The sequence below is a fragment of the Saimiri boliviensis genome, chromosome 7, assembly GCF_048565385.1.
Source record: "Saimiri boliviensis isolate mSaiBol1 chromosome 7, mSaiBol1.pri, whole genome shotgun sequence".
NCBI lineage: Eukaryota > Metazoa > Chordata > Mammalia > Primates > Cebidae > Saimiri > Saimiri boliviensis.
Window position 1 is genome coordinate 79,591,358 of NC_133455.1, and position 21,048 is coordinate 79,612,405.

General features: G+C 36.3%; 1 protein-coding gene across 3 annotated transcripts in view; it reads left to right on the top strand.

The window, feature by feature from the left end:
* Positions 1 to 21,048, top strand: part of MSRB3 (methionine sulfoxide reductase B3) — a 178,485-nt gene that overhangs the window by 71,271 nt on the left and 86,166 nt on the right. For all 3 annotated transcript variants that reach the window (XM_003926531.3, XM_003926530.3, XM_074402849.1), the window contains one exon: positions 11,939 to 11,967. In XM_003926531.3, coding sequence (XP_003926580.2) covers positions 11,939 to 11,967 — 29 coding nt within the window. The remainder of the gene's footprint in view (positions 1 to 11,938; positions 11,968 to 21,048) is intronic.

The following is a 21,048-nucleotide window of genomic DNA, read 5'->3' on the forward strand; positions in this document are numbered from 1 at the left end:
AAAAAACAATAATATGAATCTGATATCCTGTGTGGGACCCATGCAGCTTGAAGTTTTCTTGTTGATACTACTAGCTCACAAGAACAAACCAGGAATAAGGAACAAATTGAGGTGCCAAATGACTCCAAAGCAACAAAACTTACTCCTCCTTTGTTTCTTCCCCATACATAAATGAACATAATACTAATTATCTACCTAGTTCCTGGAGCAAAAAGCCTAGCAGTCATCTTTAATTATTCTTTTCCTCACCTCCCATATCTAATCTACCAATGCATTTTGCTCTGTGGACCTTCAGAATATATTCTGAATCTGACTCCTTTTCATATACATTGCTACTGCTGTAGTCTAAGCCACCATCATTTTTATCCTCTTTGATCTGAACCACAATGAGCCTGTCTTCTTTGGCTTTTTAAAAAGGATACTTCCTATTTTGGAATAGTTTTTGATTTAAAGAAAAATTAAGATAGTTCAGAGAGTTCACATATACTCACCCAGTTTCTCCTATTAACATCTTACATTAGTGTGGTATATTTGTTATAATCATAAATGAATATTGATACATAATTATTAACTAAAGCCCATATTTTTTTTCAGATTTTCTTAGTTTTTACTTAATGTCCTTTTGCTGTTCCAGGATTCTACCCAGGATACCACACATTTAGTCATTCTATGTTGTTAGTTTTGTCTTGGCTGTGATAGTTTCTCAGACTTTTCTTATTTTTTATGATGTTGGCAGGTTTGAGGAGTTGTGGTTAGGCATTTTGCAAGATGCTCCTTTACTGGAATTTGTCTGGTATTTTTCTCATAACTAGACTGGGGTTTTTGGTTTTTTGGAGGAAGATCGCAGAGGTTAAGTATCATTTTCATCATGTCATATTAAAGATATATGCAAACAACATGTCATCACTTTTGATATTGACCTTGACCACCTGGCTGAGGTAGTGTTTGTTAGATTTCTCCTCTGTAAACTTACTTTTCCCCCCTTATTTCCCTACTATATTCTTAGGAAGGAAGTCATTACACACAGCCTACACTTAAAAAAGAGTAGGGATTTATGTTCTCCATCCTTGAGGGCAGAGTATCCCTACCTAAATTATTTGAAATTCTTCTGCAAAGGAGAGATGTCTCTTTTTTCTCTTTTATTTTTATTATTATTATAATTATTAATTTTTTAGAGGCAGGGTATTGCTCTGTCACTCTGACTAGAGTGCAATGGCATGATCATAGCTCACTGCAACCTCAAACTCATGGGTTCTAGTGATCCTCCCACCTCAGTCTTCCGAGTACCTGGAGCTACAAGCGTGCACCAGCATGTCCAGCCAATTTTTTATTTTTTTGTAGAGAAGTGGGTCTCACTGTGTTGCCCAGGCTGGTCTTGAACTCCTGGGCTCAAGTCTTTTCTTTATTTAATCAATCAATCACTTATTTATATTAGTATAGATTCATGGAAATTAATTTTATACTTTGACTTATAATCAATACTATTTTATTTATTTTTCTTGCTCATATTATTCTAGGTTTGGCCGTTGAGAGCTCTTTCAGTTGACTCTTGTGTCCTTTTGATATATTCACATCAATATAGGGTTTTTTTGGGTTGTTGTTATGTTTTTGAGTGCTTCTTACTTTTTGGCACTTCTTGACGACCCAGGTTTATCTTGTATACTTTCTGCCCTACTCCTAGAATCAGCCATTTCTTCAAGGAGGCCTGCTTTTCTTTATTAGAGAATGGTATTGGAAACCGAAATCTGAGTGGCAGGTGGGCTCTCTGCTTTGGCTTTTGTCCTACTGTATTTCATTCTCCACATAGTAGGGTGAAGATTTAAGTACCTTTAAATTATATTGCAATTTGTTCTTTAAAGACTGTGATGGGTTATCCTTATATCTTTCAAAATCACAACTCCTTACAATGGCTTATAAAGTTGTGGTCTACCCTTATCTACTGCTGTGACTTTATCTCTTACCATTGTCTCTCTTATTCTTTCCTTCCTGGACGCATTGGCCTCCCCTCATTCTGCCTTTTTTTCTTTCTTCTTCCCCTTCTCCTTTTTTCCTAATTTTAACCCCCAAATTATTAACCAATAATTTTTAATGTAATATTTTCTAAATAGCATTACCTTCCTTACTAAAAAGAATAATTTAATGATTCAGTTTATGACTTCTAGTTATCATTATATATAATAAATTGAGTCATATAACAATGGTGTGTTTAGGTCCTAATGAACCATACAGGACTCTCTTTGCCCCTCTAAATAATCCTACAGAGTTCTATAAAGTGAAAAGGATGCTCCTCCTTTATCTTCTCATCTACATTTATGTCCTCAGAGGCTATTAAAGTGTTCAAAGCCCTAGTCAACTCTGTATTGCTCTTGTCTGAGTTTCTTTTACAGCTCTAAACTTTTAGAATCTGTCAATAATTATGTCTAGAACTAACCTACTAGTCATAACTCACATTGTTCGATTCCTGATTACAACCTAAGGCAGAAATGAAAATTTCCAGGGAATATAAGAAAGTAAATATGATGTATAAAACTGATGAGTAAATTTTACTACCTCCTAATCTGCTTCATCCCCCAGAGAACACATGGCAAGTATGTGTTCTTGAAAGACAAGGCTAAGAAACAAACAATCTTGAAAGACAAGGCTAAGAAACAAACACCAAACAAGTAAATGCTTTGGAAATTGTCACAAAGTAATATGAAGAGGCAAAGATCCCATTGATTAGAATCTACTGGCATGCTACTGGTGGTCTCCAGTAATCCACAGAAGCAACTGCCCAATGGCCAAAATGCAGGTCAAGCACTTCGGCAGAATATATTTGAAAATAGTGATGAAGAATAGGGAAGTAAAACACATTTTGTAAAATGAATTAAAGTGTGGAAGAACTGTATATGTTTTGTTTGATTCAGCTAACTTCTAGGTTTTTGGCTTTTATTGGAGGTCTGGGGTTGCTAAGTGGCTGACTGTAGAAGAAGTGAAATTTATGAGTTTGCTAGGACCATCATAACAAAGTATCACAGACTGGGACACTTGAAGAATTTTGTTGTCACACAATTTTGGAGGGTAGGAGTCTAGATCAAGATGTCACCAGGTCTGATGTCTTCTGAGGTCTCTCCCCTTGGCTTGAAGATGGTCATCTTCTTCCTGTGTCTTCACTTGGCCTTGCCTCTGTGTGTGTCTGTCTTAATTTCTTCTTTTTATAAGGTCGCCCGTCACATTGGATTAGGTTCCCCCTGGGTGACATTTTAACTTGATTAATCCTTTAAAAATGTGTGTGTATGTGTTTTTTTTCCAAATACAGTCACATTCTGAGATACTAGGGGTTAAAATATCAACATATGAATTTCGGGGGAACATAATTCATCCAATAACATGAAGGTATACTCTGTTCTCTTTAATGTTATTTTCTTAGCATTTTGAATTTATTCTCAGTAGATAGAGTCTTGACTTTAAAAGCCTCATTCTCTGTGGAGATATAAATATACACAAGAAACAATTACATTATTTTAAAAGAAACATAAATCACATAGACAGGAATTCAGAGAAGGTGAATATCAACAAGGCCTAGGGAAGAGTTGTAGAACCTGGGAGCCAGAAATAGCCTTACAAATTATTTTTTCAGCATTCTCTATCTATAGGTTTGAGTTCTATAGTTGCACCTTTTTGTCCCCTCACACTCACTTTTTCATCTATTTCCTTCTATCTGTTTCCCCCTTTCTTCATTCCTGGAATACAGGGGAGAAAAAGTAGATAATTTATCATTTTAATGGGATAGTTTGTGTGGGGCAACATTGACTCACTTCAGTAACCTCATTTCACCGAGAAGAACGGGGTTCACAAGTTAAACAATTTGTCCATGTTTCTGACCTAGAATCCAGGTCTCCTGATTCATACTGCACTATGCTCTCAAGTGCATTGTACCACTATTTTAGTAGGAGAATGTTTTATTTGTGTTTTAAGAACAAATGAGATTGCCTGTCCATATTGTGTAATCAGGTCATTTATATTATTTTCCATTAGTTTTCCCTCTTAAACATTTTCAATTTCTTCAGTTATTTTTATTCTTATTCTCTTATTTTTTCTACATCATTTTGGCACCCATATTAAAGTTTCATTTCACATAAGATCTTAACCAAAGTAATAATTTTTTCTTTTATAATATAGTGCTTTTTTTTTTTTTTTAACTTAGCTTTACTAGTACCCTGAGTATGATGTTACTAATTGTACTTGTGGCCATAGGTGAACTTCACTTAGTATCATTGTTTTGATGAAAGCTACTTTTTACTCAACTTCTAATATGTGTCAGGACCACCTAGGTACTTTATGGAATCATCTCATTTAATCTACACAAACATTTTAAAATGTGAATGTTACCTGTTTTATAGATGGTGAGACTCAAAGTGGTCATTGACTTCTCTAAAGTTGCATAGGGTGGAAGGTGGGAGAGCTGGGACTTGGCTTGTTCTGTTTGTCTCTGTTGGCTCCTTTCCCGCCACTGTTAACGTGAGTATGGACAAGGAATAGACCTATTTGCTTACCGTGTATACTTCCAGTGCCTACATAGAGCCTGATTCCTTTGAGCTCAATAAAACATTTGTGGAAAAATGAATGTGGCCCACAGCTTCTAAAAATATTTTTATATACCTTTTGCTCTTTTAGTTTCTTGAGTCATTTTTATTTCTCAATTTGTTCTCCCAGATATTAATACTTTGTAATGAATTTAGACTTCTTCTTGGAACATGATTTATTCCTTCTTGATACTGGCAAATCTTAAGACTTTGGCATGATTTAATTTAGTGATATATCTTAACCAAGAAACCATAAATCTCATTTTCACATAAAAGTGAAAAGATGTATAATACTATATTTTGTTAAACCACATGATTTGTCATAGTAGTTATAATTGTATCATGTTTTAAGAATGGCTTGACTGAATTATTGCTGCCCATTTGCTCATGATTATCCTGATTCTTAAATTTCTGGGTTTAAAAATTTTGTATTTTTCATTAAAAAAAATTAACCATACAGTTAATGGGCCCCTTTTATTTAAATCATCATTATTGAAATGGAACATAGAGGCCCAAGTTTTAAACATAGTAAGTAGCTAACTCATAACCTACTGCTGCTATAGCAATGTCAGTTAATATGTTGGGTTAAGAGGATAGAAATACTCAAGTAAAAGTGGCCTGGCAATGCCAGACCCTGTGATCTAACTCAGTTAGAACTCTAAGAAAGGCAGGTTTGGAATAGAAATGATACCAGAGTTATGGGCTGGCATTTTGTGATTCTCTTGGTGTTCCTCTCAGGACTCCAAGATTGCTATAGCAGTTCTAAGTGGCATATCATTATGTGGTAATTTCAAAGGCAGAAAAGAGGGAAAGAATAGAAAAAAGGTCTTCTCCTTAAATCGTCTCTCTCCCTTTTCTGCAGAAAAAAACCTTTCTGAGAAGCATCACCAGCAGCCTTTACCTTTCCTCTCACTGCTCAGGACTGGATTAAGTACTTCTTCTTGTACCAGTCACTGACAACAAATAGGGTTGCCATGATTGGCTTAATCCCATCATGATTCATCCCTGGGGAGTGCACATTTTTAGCACCCTTCCAAATGGGAATTCTGTTATTAAGACAGGCTGTTAGGTAGGCAATTAATAGTGTCTGCCACTATTACTGAACTCCTTTAGTATGATCAAATAACTATGCACAAATGTACAATTACAACTCTGGTGAGTGCAAAGGAATAACTGGTGCTTATGAAATGAAAGGAATTTAATCTAGTCTGCTCACTCTTCTTTAAATAATTTATAATTAGGCTAAGATGTGGAGAAAGTTTCAGAAGTTAGGCAGGCAAAGGGGTTAAGGTATACTAGAGTGGGGGAGGGAGGAGGAAGCATTCCACGCAGAGGAAGCATATTGTGTTTATGTAAATTAAAAGAGCACATAAATATTCATTGCTGTTCTCACTAGTCACTGGTCTGGTGAAAGCCTTTGAATTACTTGTAGGGGTAGAAGAAATTGGTAGACTTTGTAGGTGTACAAGTAGGACCCTGAAATACTGGAATTTCTGAAAAATTTCCATGTGTTGAGGGGATAACAGGAAAGATTATTTGACTTGGATTGTTATACAAAGTCCTTGCCGTGTAGCTGCCTTAAATAATGGGATTATAGGCAAAAAATCAGGCTGTCATCCCTCCTTCCCTCTAACAGTTGCCTGCAGCTAGACTCTAGTTGATGTGAGTTAAAAACAGAAGGAACAGTACCTTCACTTCTCTGACACCTGCAATGTTAATTTCTGTACTTGATACTTACATGATTCCTATTTTAAAATTTTTGATACAGTTGAGCATTAAAAGAAATGTTCTCTGAGACTTTGTGGGTTTCTCAAGAAAGACAATAAAATAAAGTAAAATAAAACATTTTTTGGCTTCAGTACACACAGAACTTCTGTGGACACTGGGCTAGTCTCTGTGAGGAGAAAACGATAGTTTTATAAATTTGTCCAAGAGTATACAGCTGTCACCAATGACTAAAAGTGATATCTTTTGAAAATTTGCAACTCTATTATCAAAAGAATGCATGTATTACATAATCTAATTATTTAAAAAGTATTCATATACTTAAATTCTCCTAGTGTCTACCCTTTCTGGCTTTCAATTAATTAAAAGCTCATTTTCAGGTTTAAAAATTTGGAAGTTTTTATTTATAAAACTTCCAAATTTTTATAAACAAACACAAAAAACAAGTTTTATAGTGGCTTAAACAAAATAATAGCTTGGGGCCAGTGTGGTGGCTCACGCCTATAATCCCAGCACTTTGGGAGGCTGAGGCAGGCAGATCACTTGAGGTCAGGAGTTCAACACCGGCCTGGCCAACATGGTAAAAACCCCATCTCTACTAAAAATACAAAAATTAGCCGGGCATGGTGGTGCATGCCTGTAATCCCAGCTGCTTGGATGGCTGAGGTGGGAGAATTGCTTAAACTGGGGAGGTGGAGGTTGCAGTGAGCTGGTATCACATTCCTGGGCAACAGAGTGAGAATCCGTCTTAAAAACAAACAAACACAAAAAACAAAATAACAGTTGGAGACTCATGTGGGAGTTCCATAGGCACCTTCTATCTTATTGCTTTATTGTTCTAATATCAGTTTTCTCCTCATGATCTAAGAATGGCTGCTTCAGCTACTGGAACCACATTCACATTCCAGTCAGTGGTAAGGAACAGGAAGAAGGGAAGGGTACAGTCCTTCCCTACAAGGGAATAACTCAGATGTTATCACCTCACTTCTGCTTGCATCCCTTTGGCAAGAACTTAGTTACATATGTGCAACTAGCAACAAGACAGTTGGGAAATAGTGTGGAAATATTGTCTGTGTGCCCACTTAAAACCCAGAGTGGGTTTAACAATTCTATTGCTAAAATTAAAAAGGGAAGATGAATATTGGAAGGCAGTAACGTTCTGTGTTATAATCACCGTCTTTTGGCAGTTGCCATAAGAACTGGTTGAGTAGTTTTAGGTGTGAGTATATAATCTGGGGTAAAATGATTGTCCGTGGAGACACAATTATATTTATGCATATTATATCCTATTTCATGCAATTTTGTGTTTCTACCATCTAGCATAGTATACTACTAAAACACATAACAATATATTTGGAATGAATAACCATCTTCTTTTCCTTTCTTGTATGATCTTTATTAGGTATGTATTCTTTTTCTTCACTTACCATATATTCGTCCCTATCCATATTTCACTTCCCTTCTCAAAGGGGATTTAAGAGTAGATATGATCATAGTTTAGTATGATAGAGAAGTACTTTGGATCTCTGTGTTTAAGACTGTTTTTAAAATCTAATAGGAATCTGAATTAACTTATAACAGCAAAGGACCAATTTTTCCTATTGCCAAACTGACAGTTTTAACTTCTGTTATGTTTTAATTATCAATAGAGTAGCTGTATTCTTCTGAATATTCAGTACTGTGTCTGAGAATTCTGAAGATTTTTAAAAAATTGATACCTAAGGCCACCAGTTGGTTTGTGAAAATGTTTTCTCTGTACTTTATTTGTATATTTTATGTACTGACCAGCTATCCCTAAAGAAGATAAGGTAATCTGAGGAATAAAAGTGTTCTGACATTTTTTTTTTTTTTTGTATCTCAGAATTAGCTATTCTAAAGACATTTTGGTCATTTATCTGTTTTTGGCCTTCTATTAATTTATAGATTCATTTGTTCTTGTGCTAATTTTTACTACACATTTTGAATAGCTCAGTTTTGCCCTCATGAGCTAAGAATGGCTGCTTCAGCTACTGGAACCACATTCACATTCCAGGTGTCAGGTGCCACATTCAGTGTTGGGAACATGAATATGCCTGAGACCTAGTCTGCACCTCACTCAACTGAGCGTCAGTGCCACCCTGTGTGGGGAGTGCTGTGCCCGGCCTACACTGTGGGGCAACCAAGGGGAAGCAAAGAGCTTGTGAGATGATGGGGGCAGGCGGGATGCCAACATGATTCACGTGAGTGTTGATCGTTGAGAAATAATATGGAAATAGTTCCATTTGATGGGAGTGATGGATACAAAATGTGAGTTAGAGATGCAACTGGAGAGCTGGATCATGGAGGGCCCTTTCTATGCCATGCAGAGGAGTGGGGACTTAACGTCCCCAGGTCAGTGGCTTTCAAACCTTTTTGTCCATGACCCACAGTAATGCCGATGTTTTTACATGGTGACTTGTTACTAGGCCTGGGCCTAACATTTTCAGGACCTGGGCAAGAGGACAGATGGTAGCATAGATACATGCAGTATAGCTAAATATTTAAAACTCAAGGCAAAAAACTGTTAGAAAAGGATATACTAACCTACCTTGACAAATATACCTTATAATGAAAAATGATACCAAATAACTGAGAGTAGTACACATTTAAAATCAATTTTGTCTTCCACCAAAAGACTGAATTTACCCTGAGGAAATGCCAGGGCAGTGGTAACTGGGCCAAGCTGGAGGAGAGGAGGGAAAGGCTCACTCAGCCTTCTCTGCCAATGGCCATGAAATCTGTAGATAAATACTTCCTTTCTCTTGGTCTTTTTTGGGGGAGGGTCTCTTTCATTTCTGCCAGAGGCTCTGTGCCCCTACTTGTTGCTCCTTCTTTATACCCAACAGTCAGGCATTGAGTTCCAAAGTGATCTAGTCCATGCCAATCCAGTCCAAGGACAACCTCTGGCCCCCAGGTGCTCTCAGCCACAAACCCTCACAGGAGGCTTTGCATTAGAGCAGGAATGTGAAGGAGTAGTGAGACAGCTGGCTTCTACCTTCTCTGCTACACCTTTATCCATTCCTCCAGGGCCAAGGGGTGTCTCTAGCCCTCAGGTCCAGGCCCCATCATTAGTGGACAATCTTTGGCCACTCCTTGGACTGGAGGTACACACATGCTAGTAGTACCACCTGACCTGAAGAAGGGGCCCATGTAGGTCAGAAAAGCTGCTTAAGGCCATTTGGGTAGAGAATGATGGCGACCTTGGTAGTCAGAGCTTCAGGTGGAAACAGAAACTCCTTGGCTAGTAGAAAAGAGCACAGGAAGAGGAAGGCCAGAGCAAAAGCTTCCTGTACACCGTTGGTCGATCTGAAGGGAGGGAGGACACTGGTTATGAGGCCTAAAGATGATGAAAGTGAGGATAGAGAGGAGGGGAGGGATGTAGAATCTGCAGGTGTTGATGACTAATTAGATATTGGGGGTGCAGAAGAAACCTAGAACAGTGCCATGATTTCTGATGCATAAAATCATGCATTGTTTTCATGTACCATGTAAAAACATCCTTACATGCCACAGTGTGACATTCAGGTAATATTTTGTTTGTAATTTGGATATATGGGTCAAGATATGGTGAAAGAAATGTTTTCATTTGGATGGTTTGTTAAGATGTGAATTTCTAGGCCCCATCTACTAAATCAGAATCACCAGGAGAAGTCATGGGAGCTTGCAGGTGAGCAAACTCTTACGGTGATTTTGAGCCACATCTGTACCCTAGAGAGTGGGAACAGTGTTTCAGGTGGCCTGAGAGCTGAACTCTGGTGCTCACAGGAGGTGGAAGGGAAGTGGCAGACAGACACTGGAAAGAAGTGGGTAGATGTCTGATGAAAAAGAGAAGTTTAGTAAAGTAAGGACGGTGACAGGGCTCGTGCATTTAACGTGGGAAGCTTCTGATAAACTTCAGCAAAGGCAGATTGTAGTGGTTCAAGGAGTGAGTATGTTGGGAGATTAGGAAAGGGAGATAGATGATATAGGATATAGTCTATATCCTTCCAGCAAATTTGATTGTAAAGCCAGAAGAAAGAGAGATAACAAAGCAAGGCACAGATTTGAAGGAGGCCTTTAAAAACAATTCTGGAACACTTATGTGATGAAGGGAAGAGGAACCTGTGGAGAACCAGATATTGAAGATATGGCAAAGAAAAGGAGTAATTGATACAGACTGGTTTAAAGGGAGAGGAGAGATGCATTTTAGGACCCAGGAGGAAGGAAACTTAAGCAGAAGAAAGAACACTATTGGCTTCTATACAGTTATGAAGGAGGAAGGGCATGCATAGATGCAAAAAATTATCTTAACAGACATTTGGACACAAACTGTAGGCACAGTTTAGGGGTTGTGGCTACAGAGGTTAATAAGGTATAGCTATAGTTTAGTGGGGGAGATAGACAAGGAAATCAGCAAGATAACATGTGGCAAGTGTTAGAGATGGTGGAAACACAGAGGAGGGCATGAGACAAGGCTTTGCAGAATTGGAGAGAGGGCAAAATATGAAAATGGGCTTTGCAGAATTGGAGAGAGGGCAAAATGTGTATATTACATATTACACATATATGTGTATGTATTTTACATATATCCACACACACATACAATCACACAATTATAAGCATCAGCTGAAACGTTATTTGGGAGGACTTCAGAAAATGAATGTTTATGACCAAGGAAGCTTCTTCTTGCTTATCCTTCCCTTTCCCCTTTGATGACTTTTCTTGAGGCTAATTTAGATACAGAAAGCCACCGCTTCCAAAAGTGCTTTGGTACCCTGGCATAATTTCAAAGAAATCTCCTTTCCCACTTAGTTAACTACATTTCTTCAGGAAAAAGAGTCTTCTCTGTCAATGTAACATCCTTTAACAGAACTCCTGCTGGTTGGTTCTTGTATCTTGCTGTGGCAGCTGTGAACATATATACTATTGATTGTTGATGTGTGATATAAATCCGACTGCAGCATGCCCACTAATTGGTTTGAGAGCTAGATATAGACAATGCTGTTTTATAGTAGCTTGTGTAGATAGGCCTAGTCATAGGGTTAATTCTGCTTGACAGCACATCAGCAGCATCTTGAGAGTAATTACCTAACAGAAGTTTTCCCACAGCCAAACTGAGAGCTTCAAAGGCTTCTGAATTTACAACTAGTATTAACCAATATCTGAAACATAATGTTCCCACAAGAGCTCAGATTTTTTTTCTCCTTCTTATTAAATGTATGAGGTTACTAGGTTCATTTGCTGTGTGCTAAGAACTTAGTGAAAAGTTACTTGGTGTTGAATAATTTCAAATCTTGAATAATAAAGAGGATAATTATGAATTTGTTTTTTTATTGCTTTATTATTGTACTGAAACAAGTTAATCTGTAAAAATCAGATGCCTTTTAAAAAACATAGTTTATCCTGTTTCACTCAAAAACCAATTTAAAAAGTTAGTATCTTTTCTATATTGTGCCATCTGTATTGATACTTGCATATTTAGAGGGTCTAGGGTAATGCCTGTATTTAAAATGGTTATGATACATATGTATTTACATTTTAGAAATATACACTGAAAAATGTAACTATTACCTCCCCTCCCTTCCCCCCATGAAATAACTGTTTTTTTACAAAGAGTTTTTATATTATAAAAAATTTCTTTATCTTTGCAGATCAGAAACGAAATTTGACTCCGGTTCAGGTATGTTTACATTAATAATGCTATTCTAAATATATTTTATTTACATTATTATCTGAGGAGTAATTCATCAGATCAAGAATCATTTTTATTTGAAACAGACTGGGCAGTCTCTTTTCAAAATGAGTCCCCCCTTAAAGCAGGGCTATCGACTGCTTCAAATCATAATTTGAGATGTTCACTTAGGAGTTTTCATAGTTCTGCAATAAGCATTACATGCCCTGCATCTGCAGAGTTTCATTTCAAAAGCAGAGGTGGGGGTTGTTCATTCTTATTGCTCAAAATAGATTATTATTTTCTCAGTGGATAAAGCATCCTGAGTAATTTGAATATTCTCTTTAGGTTATCACCAAATGTAGGAGATGGTTGCGTTTAATTCAGCAAACTATAGAGAGTTCCAGCCAATAGAAACGGAAATTTGTCTATGATTTATTAGCTTGTTTTTTCTAAAAAAATGTTTTATTGCTAGATGGGCTATAGAAAATGAAGGTTACATTAAGCCATTATTTTGAATCTATTAGGATAAAATTTATATTCTCACAAGCAGCAGCATATCAGCTTCATTAGACATTTTCTTTTAATTAAGCATGAATGTAGCCATATAATTCTCAGGTTTGACTATGTTATTATGTCACTTGTTGAGATTTATGTGCTTCAGAATTTCTGATGGCATTTACAATTAAAGGACAAAAATTGCCTCATGTTTCATACAAAGGAATTATGTATGTCCTTTGGTAGACTGTTAACAGATAAGTAAACATTAGTTTTTGAATTCGAGGAGAAAATAATTTACAGAAAAATATGTAACTTGTTTAATTTAAAAGTAACATTTTTACTCTGGTTCAAGTTTCACTGATTTGTAACTTTAAAAATGTTTTTACTTATTATGTTCACAAAGCAACAATTGTTATATATTCTTTTTGACAGTGGTGTTAAGGAGACAACATACTTTTTCTTCTTTATAAGCTTTGTCGTTCTTTTCTTGTATGGTTTTGTGAATTTGGTGAGACACATTAATTATGAAGCCTGTATATTTGAGTTAACAAATTCACCTAGTTTGAGAACCATGACTCCAGAAATCTTTCTATTCTGTGTCTTCTGCAGCTTCTGAATCAGATATATGAATGATAGTATAAAATAAACATTTTTGGTTGAAAACATTGACTATGTAGAGACTAATGGTGGGATGGCATTGTATCAACTATTTGACTCACTGATTCACAAAGGACTCAAATAAGGCCAAAAATCTTTTTTATTTTTTTACAGTTAAAATATTTAAGTATAATTAAAAATAAATGAATAAAGTTGATGGAAAGTACATTTTTACATAAAAATTACATGTCTTATTTTTTTCTCTGCCAGTCACCAAATATTTATTAAGAACCCACTTTTTTATGATCTGCTATAATTCCCTAAACATCAAGTGAGAAAGTGGTTTTAGGGTACAAGGTCTGGAATATAGCTTTTAAAAATGAGTAAGTCCACTCAGTTCATTTTGAAGGTAGAACCTGGAAGTAGTGTACAAGACTGAAATATTAGGCAGCTATTGTCAAAGTCAGATAATTTATGTTAACTTTTCAAATCCAAATTAAAGTGTGCTGCTAAATTCCTGTACTGAAGGTAAGTATTTATCATGAAAATAGTTATAACATCTGTACAGGCATACATCTTTCACTCTTGCGAGCAAAGATTTTGTACATGATTTATTTATTTATTTTTCAAGTTCTTATTTAAAAAAAAAATCTATCACGGACAACATCTGCCTGTCTTTGAAAACTACAAAGTTCTGTATGCTGAAAAGTCTTATAGGGGAATACTGATTAAAAGTTTATTTATTCTTTTAATTTTAAACTTAAATAGGTTGTGGAAAGAATTCAGATGTTTTCAAATTAAGAAACGGAATTGTTTTTTCTTAATAAGCTCCTTTTAGCTTATGACTGAATGAAAGAATCATAACAAAGGAAGCTAGAAATATATTCTTTGGTATCCTATATCGTGCAAATTTTGGTTAGAAGTAAGGTAGCATAGGGACCTCCTCAGTGGCTCACATCTGTAATTCCAGCACTTTGGGAGGCTGAGGCAGGTGTATCACGAAGTCAGGAGATGGAGACCATCCCTGGCTAACACAGTGAAACCTCGTCTCTACTAAAAATACGAAACAACAACAACAACAGAATTAGCCTGGTGTGGTGGCACGTGCCTGTACTCCCAGCTACTCAGAGGTTGAGGCAGGAGAATTGCTTAAACCCAGGAGGTGGAGGTTGCAGTGAGCAGAGATGGTACCGACAGAGCAAGACTCCATCTCAAAAAAAAAAAAAAAAAAAAAAAGAAGGTAGCATATTGGAACAATTAAATGTATGACTTTAATAGGTTCAGATTCTCTATTGTTCATCAAATACAGAAAGTAAACTAGGTCTGTTTAATGTTGTATACAGCTGTGACAAAGTAAGATTTTTAAATGAAGGAATATGCCAATCTTACTGAAAAAGAAAAACAGAAAAAATAAATACTATGGTCAGTGACTAGCCATAATGGAAAGGATTTAAAAGTCAAATTATATGTAAACACACACACACACACACACACACACTCACAAGTATATCAAGGAAAGTGCCCAACTTATGCAGAGCTTACTGTACAACAGTTTTAGTTTGTGTACATAAGTTTTAAGCTGTGGAGTGATATTCAGGAGGAAGGAAGGAAAGTTTTCATTGCCAGTGCATAGTAAAAAGTTTCATTTGTTAGATGTATGCCAAACGATTAACCTAGACATTGATTTAAATGTTTTCTTATCAGAATTGCATTTTTTTCTACAAAAGCAAATCCTCAAACAACCTCCTTGTGCTTTTGAATTAACAATTTTTGTATAATGAAAAAAATTAAGCCATGTATAAAAGTAGAGAGTATAGTGTGATTAGCACCCATATAGCCATCATCTAAATGTTACCTTTGTTAATTATTTGCCAAATTTATTTTACCTTTTTTTTTTTTTTGCTTAAAATATTTTGAAGTAAAATACATACATTTCATGTGATTTTTAAAATCTGGAAATTATAGATGGTCTTGACTTATCAAAAGGAGTCGATGTTTTGAGATTTTCATCTATTTTAGGAATTTGAGTCACATACAAATTATTGTGGAAAGGATTGTGGCATTTTCATATCCACATCCAGTTGAAGACTCTTTGAAAGTTCTGTTTATGGTGAATTGCATAGGTAAGAAAACCTTCAACCAGAAGGCAGAGGCCCTAAATTAATTTTGACCTGAGAACTCCAGAAATTTTCTATTCTCAAAATTAATTTGGTTAAAATGTCAGCTGCCATTTAGCTGTGGTCTCTATGTACTGAGTAATAAACTGATTAAAAACCTTTTCTGTTGATTTACAACTCAGTCACCTTAAGTTTTTGGCTTTGCCAATTGAGAACAGTCAGCTTACCTTCTTTTCTAAAGGAGTTTTAAGGTTTCCATTTTCTACCTTTTCCCAGTTGATGTACTAATGTTGATTGCCTAGGATTGTGTGGAGTTGGTGATTTTACTAATAGAGTAAAACAGACTTCCTTTTATGTTCAGAAGTAGCAAGAAGCTATACTCTTCTCCCCACCTCCCAAGAAGGGAAGTTAGTTGATGCTGGAGGAAACAGAGCATTGAGTTTAATGTAGTGATTAAACATGAAAGTCATATATCAAATCTCAGGAGAAACATGCTTTTGAAAGAGGCAGAGAACTGTGGAGCATACTGCGTGATAGGCTATATAAACAGAGCCCTGGAGGTCAGTGTGTGGATGCAAACCAATTAAATAAAAGAACTTACTGGCTTTGCTTTCTATCATCTGGATGGGGAGGATCACAAGTTAACATTCACAGGATTGAAGTGTAAACTTTGCTTAAATAAGCTAGGCACCTTTGGAAATTTTATTAACTCTTTCAATCCACTGCTAACATATACTTTCAAAAACCAAAGTCCCTGGGAAGTTAAAAAAAAATCCAAAATACATGTTATTTTGGCCCTCTGTACATACTCATTGGCAAAGGGTAATGAACTAGTAATGAGTAGGATGGAAGAAAAAGTGAAGGATGAGGGTGAAAAGACCAAGAATTGGCTCTGTTGCCAAATTTCGAGAACGTGCATGTCTTTCAAAAACAACCCATTTGGAAAAGCAGAGCTCTTGCAGAATAACTGAAAAAAGGTGTTTTTCTCTTCTGAATTCTGGGTATAAGGATATAGGTAGAATTTACTAGTCACTAACATGACATCAGGATATTGTTATTTCTGTTCTAATAAAGTAGAATAGCTTTCTGATGAAGAAGAATCTAACTTACTTATAAGTTAATAACTGAATGTTAAGGACAGCTTGTACTATAATTTTGTGGTCCCAACCTTATCAGGCAATGTTTGGGTGAGAAAATGAAATACCATGTTAAATGGTATAGATTCATGGTCCATAAACATTCAAAACAAAGAATTTCTTTTCTATAGAGTCATGTTGGCTGAGAAAGTGAATAAGCTTATGTTTAGTGCTTGTTGATTCTGGGCCACTTGGAATAGCTATGCTAAGGAAATGGGCTCATAGAACACAGCAACTGAAAGATATAAGATTTCATGAAAGCAAATTATGGAGGATTAAGAAACCTAATGAGCATGGTTTAGTGTGGGGAGTTGAGGAGGGAGCTCACTATTAAATAAAGCTAAGAGTGTAGAAGGTTAGGAGATCCTAAAAGACATGATTATAAAAGGCACAACAGAATATAATTATGCTGAAAGAGGGGGGAAAATCCAAGGAACAAAAAGCAGCTAGTGTCGCTTTTAGGATTTGTAGTTAAAAAGGAATCTACACCGGGGTAAGGAAATCAAAGAACATAATCAGTTAAAGCTTGAGACAAGAACATAAGGGCAGGGAAAAATAGAATGGGGCTGTTAAGGTGGTCACTAGGTTGAAGGGAAATGAGGAATTTGAATGTAGTAGAACTGGAGTTTTGAAAGCTTATTAACAAATGAGAGAATTTGCCAAACATAGTAAACTTTCCTCAATAAATATTAATAAGGAAATTATTTTCAGTTTTTATAAGCACGAGAATGTGTTGACAATACTTTTTAGCTGTATAGTTCAATTTCTTAATTTTAAGTTTCTTATTTTAAACTCAACATGGAAGAAGAAAATGAAATATAAATATTTCTATAAGAATATTGAAATATGCATCATTTATTAGTGGAAATAAGAAAAAATATTGACTATTCGTCTATTCATTCATTCAACATATATTTACTGGGCATATCATATGCCAGATGTTGAGGTTATAGCTGTTAACAGGGTGGATACAATTCCTTCTGTCGTGGAATCTCACACTAGTTGGTTGGTCCATTACACAAATTCACATAAACTTTCCTGCATACTTAACTGAGGAGGCCTAGTAAGACTAAAACTTAAATCTAAATGGTGAGTCAAAGACCTCTTGATATTTAAGCATAAGCCGATATATTTCAGATTTAGACAAATTCACCTTTGTTTACTTTATTCAAGCCATGTTATTCTGTTTTACACAGAACAGCTTAATAATGCTAATGGTTAGGGTGTAATTTTTCTAGAGTTTTCAGTAAGAAGCAACATTTTCCATTTGATTATTATTATTATTATTATTATTATTATTATTTTTTTTTGAGACGGAGTTTCGCTCTTGTTACCCAGGCTGGAGTGCAATGGCACGATCTCGGCTCACCGCAACCTCCGCCTCCTGAGTTCAAGCAATTCTCCTGCCTCAGCCTCCTGAGTAGCTGGGATTACAGGCACGTGCCACCATGCCCAGCTAATTTTTTGTATTTTTAGTAGAGACGGGGTTTCACCATGTTGACCAGGATGGTCTCGATCTCTCGACCTCGTGATCCACCCGCCTCGGCCTCCCAAAGTGCTGGGATTATAGGCTTGAGCCACCACGCCCGGCCATTTGATTATTATTTTAAAAATCAATTTAGAAGAAAACACAATGACAAATATTTGTGAATATTGTTCTATCCTTTGCTTTTGTTTATTTCTTTTACAGGAGCCTATTCAAGTTAGCCTGAAAAATGAGGCAACCTTCTCTATAGCAATCTTTCCTGATTGAGTAGAAGCAAGTAGAGGGGACGTGGCTCTTCATCCCCTTTTATAAACTAACTTGACCAGGAAGCAGCAAGACATAGTGGCTAAGGTTTCATATGTACCTTTATGTCACATACTGACATTTTGTGTTTTTTTCTTAGACTTAGAGCATTTAAAAGCTATGAATTTCCTTCATTGGAACCTTAGCTGAATCCTAGAGTTTTAATATTTTATTTATTTTTATTATTTTTTTTAGAGACAGGGTCTCATAGCTCACCATAACCTTGAACTTCTGGGCTCAAATGACCTCTTGCCTCAGTCTCCCAAGTAGCAGGAGATACAGGTCCACACCAACATGCTGGGCTAATTTTAAACATATTTTGTACAGATTGGATCTTGCCATGTTGCCCAGGCTAGTCTCAAACTCCCGGCTTTAAGCAATCCTCCTGCCTCAACCTTCCAGAGCACTAGGATTATGCATGAGCCACTGTGCACAGCCCAATATTATATTTTAAATAAATGCAGTTTTGATATTCTTTTGGACATGATAGTTATTTAGTAAAGCGTTTTTTAAATTTCCAAATTTTCTACCTTCTACTTTTATTAATGTTTTTCAGTTATATTGTTTGGTAGTCAAAGAATTTGGCCTTACTACTTTTTAGAGAGCATTATTTCAGTACTTAATAAAGTTTTATTTTTGGGCCTCCTATGTATTTAGTTTTTGTGGCTTTTTTGTTTGAAAATTATATTCTCCGCAGTGTAAAGGCTTTAATGGACATTAGATCAACCTAATTTCTGATCACTTATCCTTTGTCTTATTATTTATTTGGTTTTAATTTTATCTGACAAGGATGGTGAAATGAATGAGTTTGCCATTTGATTATTTTTTTTTTAATTTTTATTTATTTATTTTATTGTTCTTTTTATTTGCATTTTAGGTTTTGGGGTACATGTAAAGAACATGCAAGATTGTTGCATAGGTACACACATGGCAGTGTGATTTGCTGCCTTCCTCCCCCTCACCTATATCTGGCATTTCTCCCCATGCTATCCCTCCCCCATTTCCCCCCAACAGACCCCAATGTGTAGTGCTCCCCTCCCTGTGTCCATTTGATTCTTTTTTTTTTTTTTTTTAACATAAATTCTACTTCTTTAGATATCACTGTCCCTGTGTTCTCAGCTCCATGTACTCAGTAAGTCTGGTGGTAGCCAATTTACTTGGGGCATGCATTGTAGAGAACATTACTGCAAGCAATGCTCATAGCAATGCTCCTTGTAGAGAACATTACTGCAAAGCAATGCTCATAGAAATGAAGGCTGCTAAACTAACACAGGAATAGGAAACCAAACATCACATGTTCTTACTCAAGTGGGAGTTGAACAATAAGAACACATGGACGCAGGGAGGGGAGCATCCCAAACTGGGGCCTGTCAGTGGGTAGGGAGCTAGGGGAAGGATAGCATTAGGAGAAATACCTAATGTAGATGATGGGTTAATGGGTGCAGCAAACCACCATGACATGTATACCTATGTAACAAACCTGCACATTCTGCACATGTATCCAGAACTTAAAGTATATATTTAAAAAAAGAAAGGAATGAAGGCTGCTGTAAAGAGGAAACATGTTATTCCAAAGTCATATGTGAAGCAAGAAGCTGCTGCAATTACCACCTGTAAATACCAGTGCTCTCCTCCTCCCTCATATCCCATAGCTTTATAAGGAAAGAGGCTCTGAGATTTTATATGATTCAGATGGCCGTTTTCTCTACTTAAGGTTCTTCCCAACTCCTCCATCTGTTTGGCAAGGTTCTATTTACCTCTTAATGCTCACCTCAAACATTACCATATCAATTAAACATAGCCTTCCTTGACACCTTTCAAGCTGTCAGTCATCCGTTTCTCTGTGCAGATGCTAGATCTTGTAGCACTTATCATCTGCAGGATATTATTTGTGTGGATCTTTTCTTTCTATCCACATCTGTGAATTTCTTGAAGGCAAGAGGCATGTCTCATTTACCTGTATAGCCTTGATATCTTTTTTTTTTAATTTTTTGAGACAGAGTATTGCTCTGTCACCCAGGCTGGAGTGCAGTGGCACAATCTTGGCTTGCTGCCTCCTGGGCTCAAGTGATTCTCCTGCCTCAGCCTCCTTAGTAGCTGGGATTACAGGTGCCCTCCCCCCTACCCAACTATGCCAGGCTAATTTTTGTATTTTTAGTAGAGATGGAGGTTCACCATTTTGGCCAGGCTGGTCTCAAACTCCTGATTTGAAGTGAGTCATCCAACTCGGCCTCCCAAAGTGCTGGGATTACAGGTGTGAGTCACTGGGCCTGGCTTATAGTTTCTATGTCTTATATGAGATAATTACTCAATAAATAAAAATCCATGAAGTTGGACATTTTTGTTCTTTGATAGTAATAGAAACACGTAACTAATGATGGAAGATTTATTCTCCCCTTTTATAGTGTTGAGTTGTTGCTGGAAAGTGGCTACTGGGCTAGAGTTGACAATTTCCAGGCCCTTTGCATCTATGCAGAGAAATGTAACTAAATTCTTGCAGTGAAATTTATGTCATTTTTAGGTTAAGGGGATTTTAAGTAACCGATATGCTTTCCCTATATCACTTTTCCTTTTCTGAGGTTAATTTGTAGTTACATGTTGAACATGATGTCATCACAGTGTGGAAGGAGTTTGGATCCATACATCATGCTTGGAGGAGATCCATGCAGGAGAGCCATTCATCCTAGAATATCTTCATTGGACTTCATGTATTATGAATAATTTTTTTATGATAAACCACTGAGATTTTGCTATCACTTATTATAGCAGCTAGTGTTACTTACCCTGACTAGCCCAGTGCCTAGACTAGTCCTTGGCAAAAAGTTATTTGCCTGTAATTATTATCTAGTGTCAAATATCCCTAGATATTTTTTGGACAAATGATTGAATGAGTGGTCAGAAATTACATTATCTAAATGTAGTACAGATTTGTATATGGTTGTGATGTGGC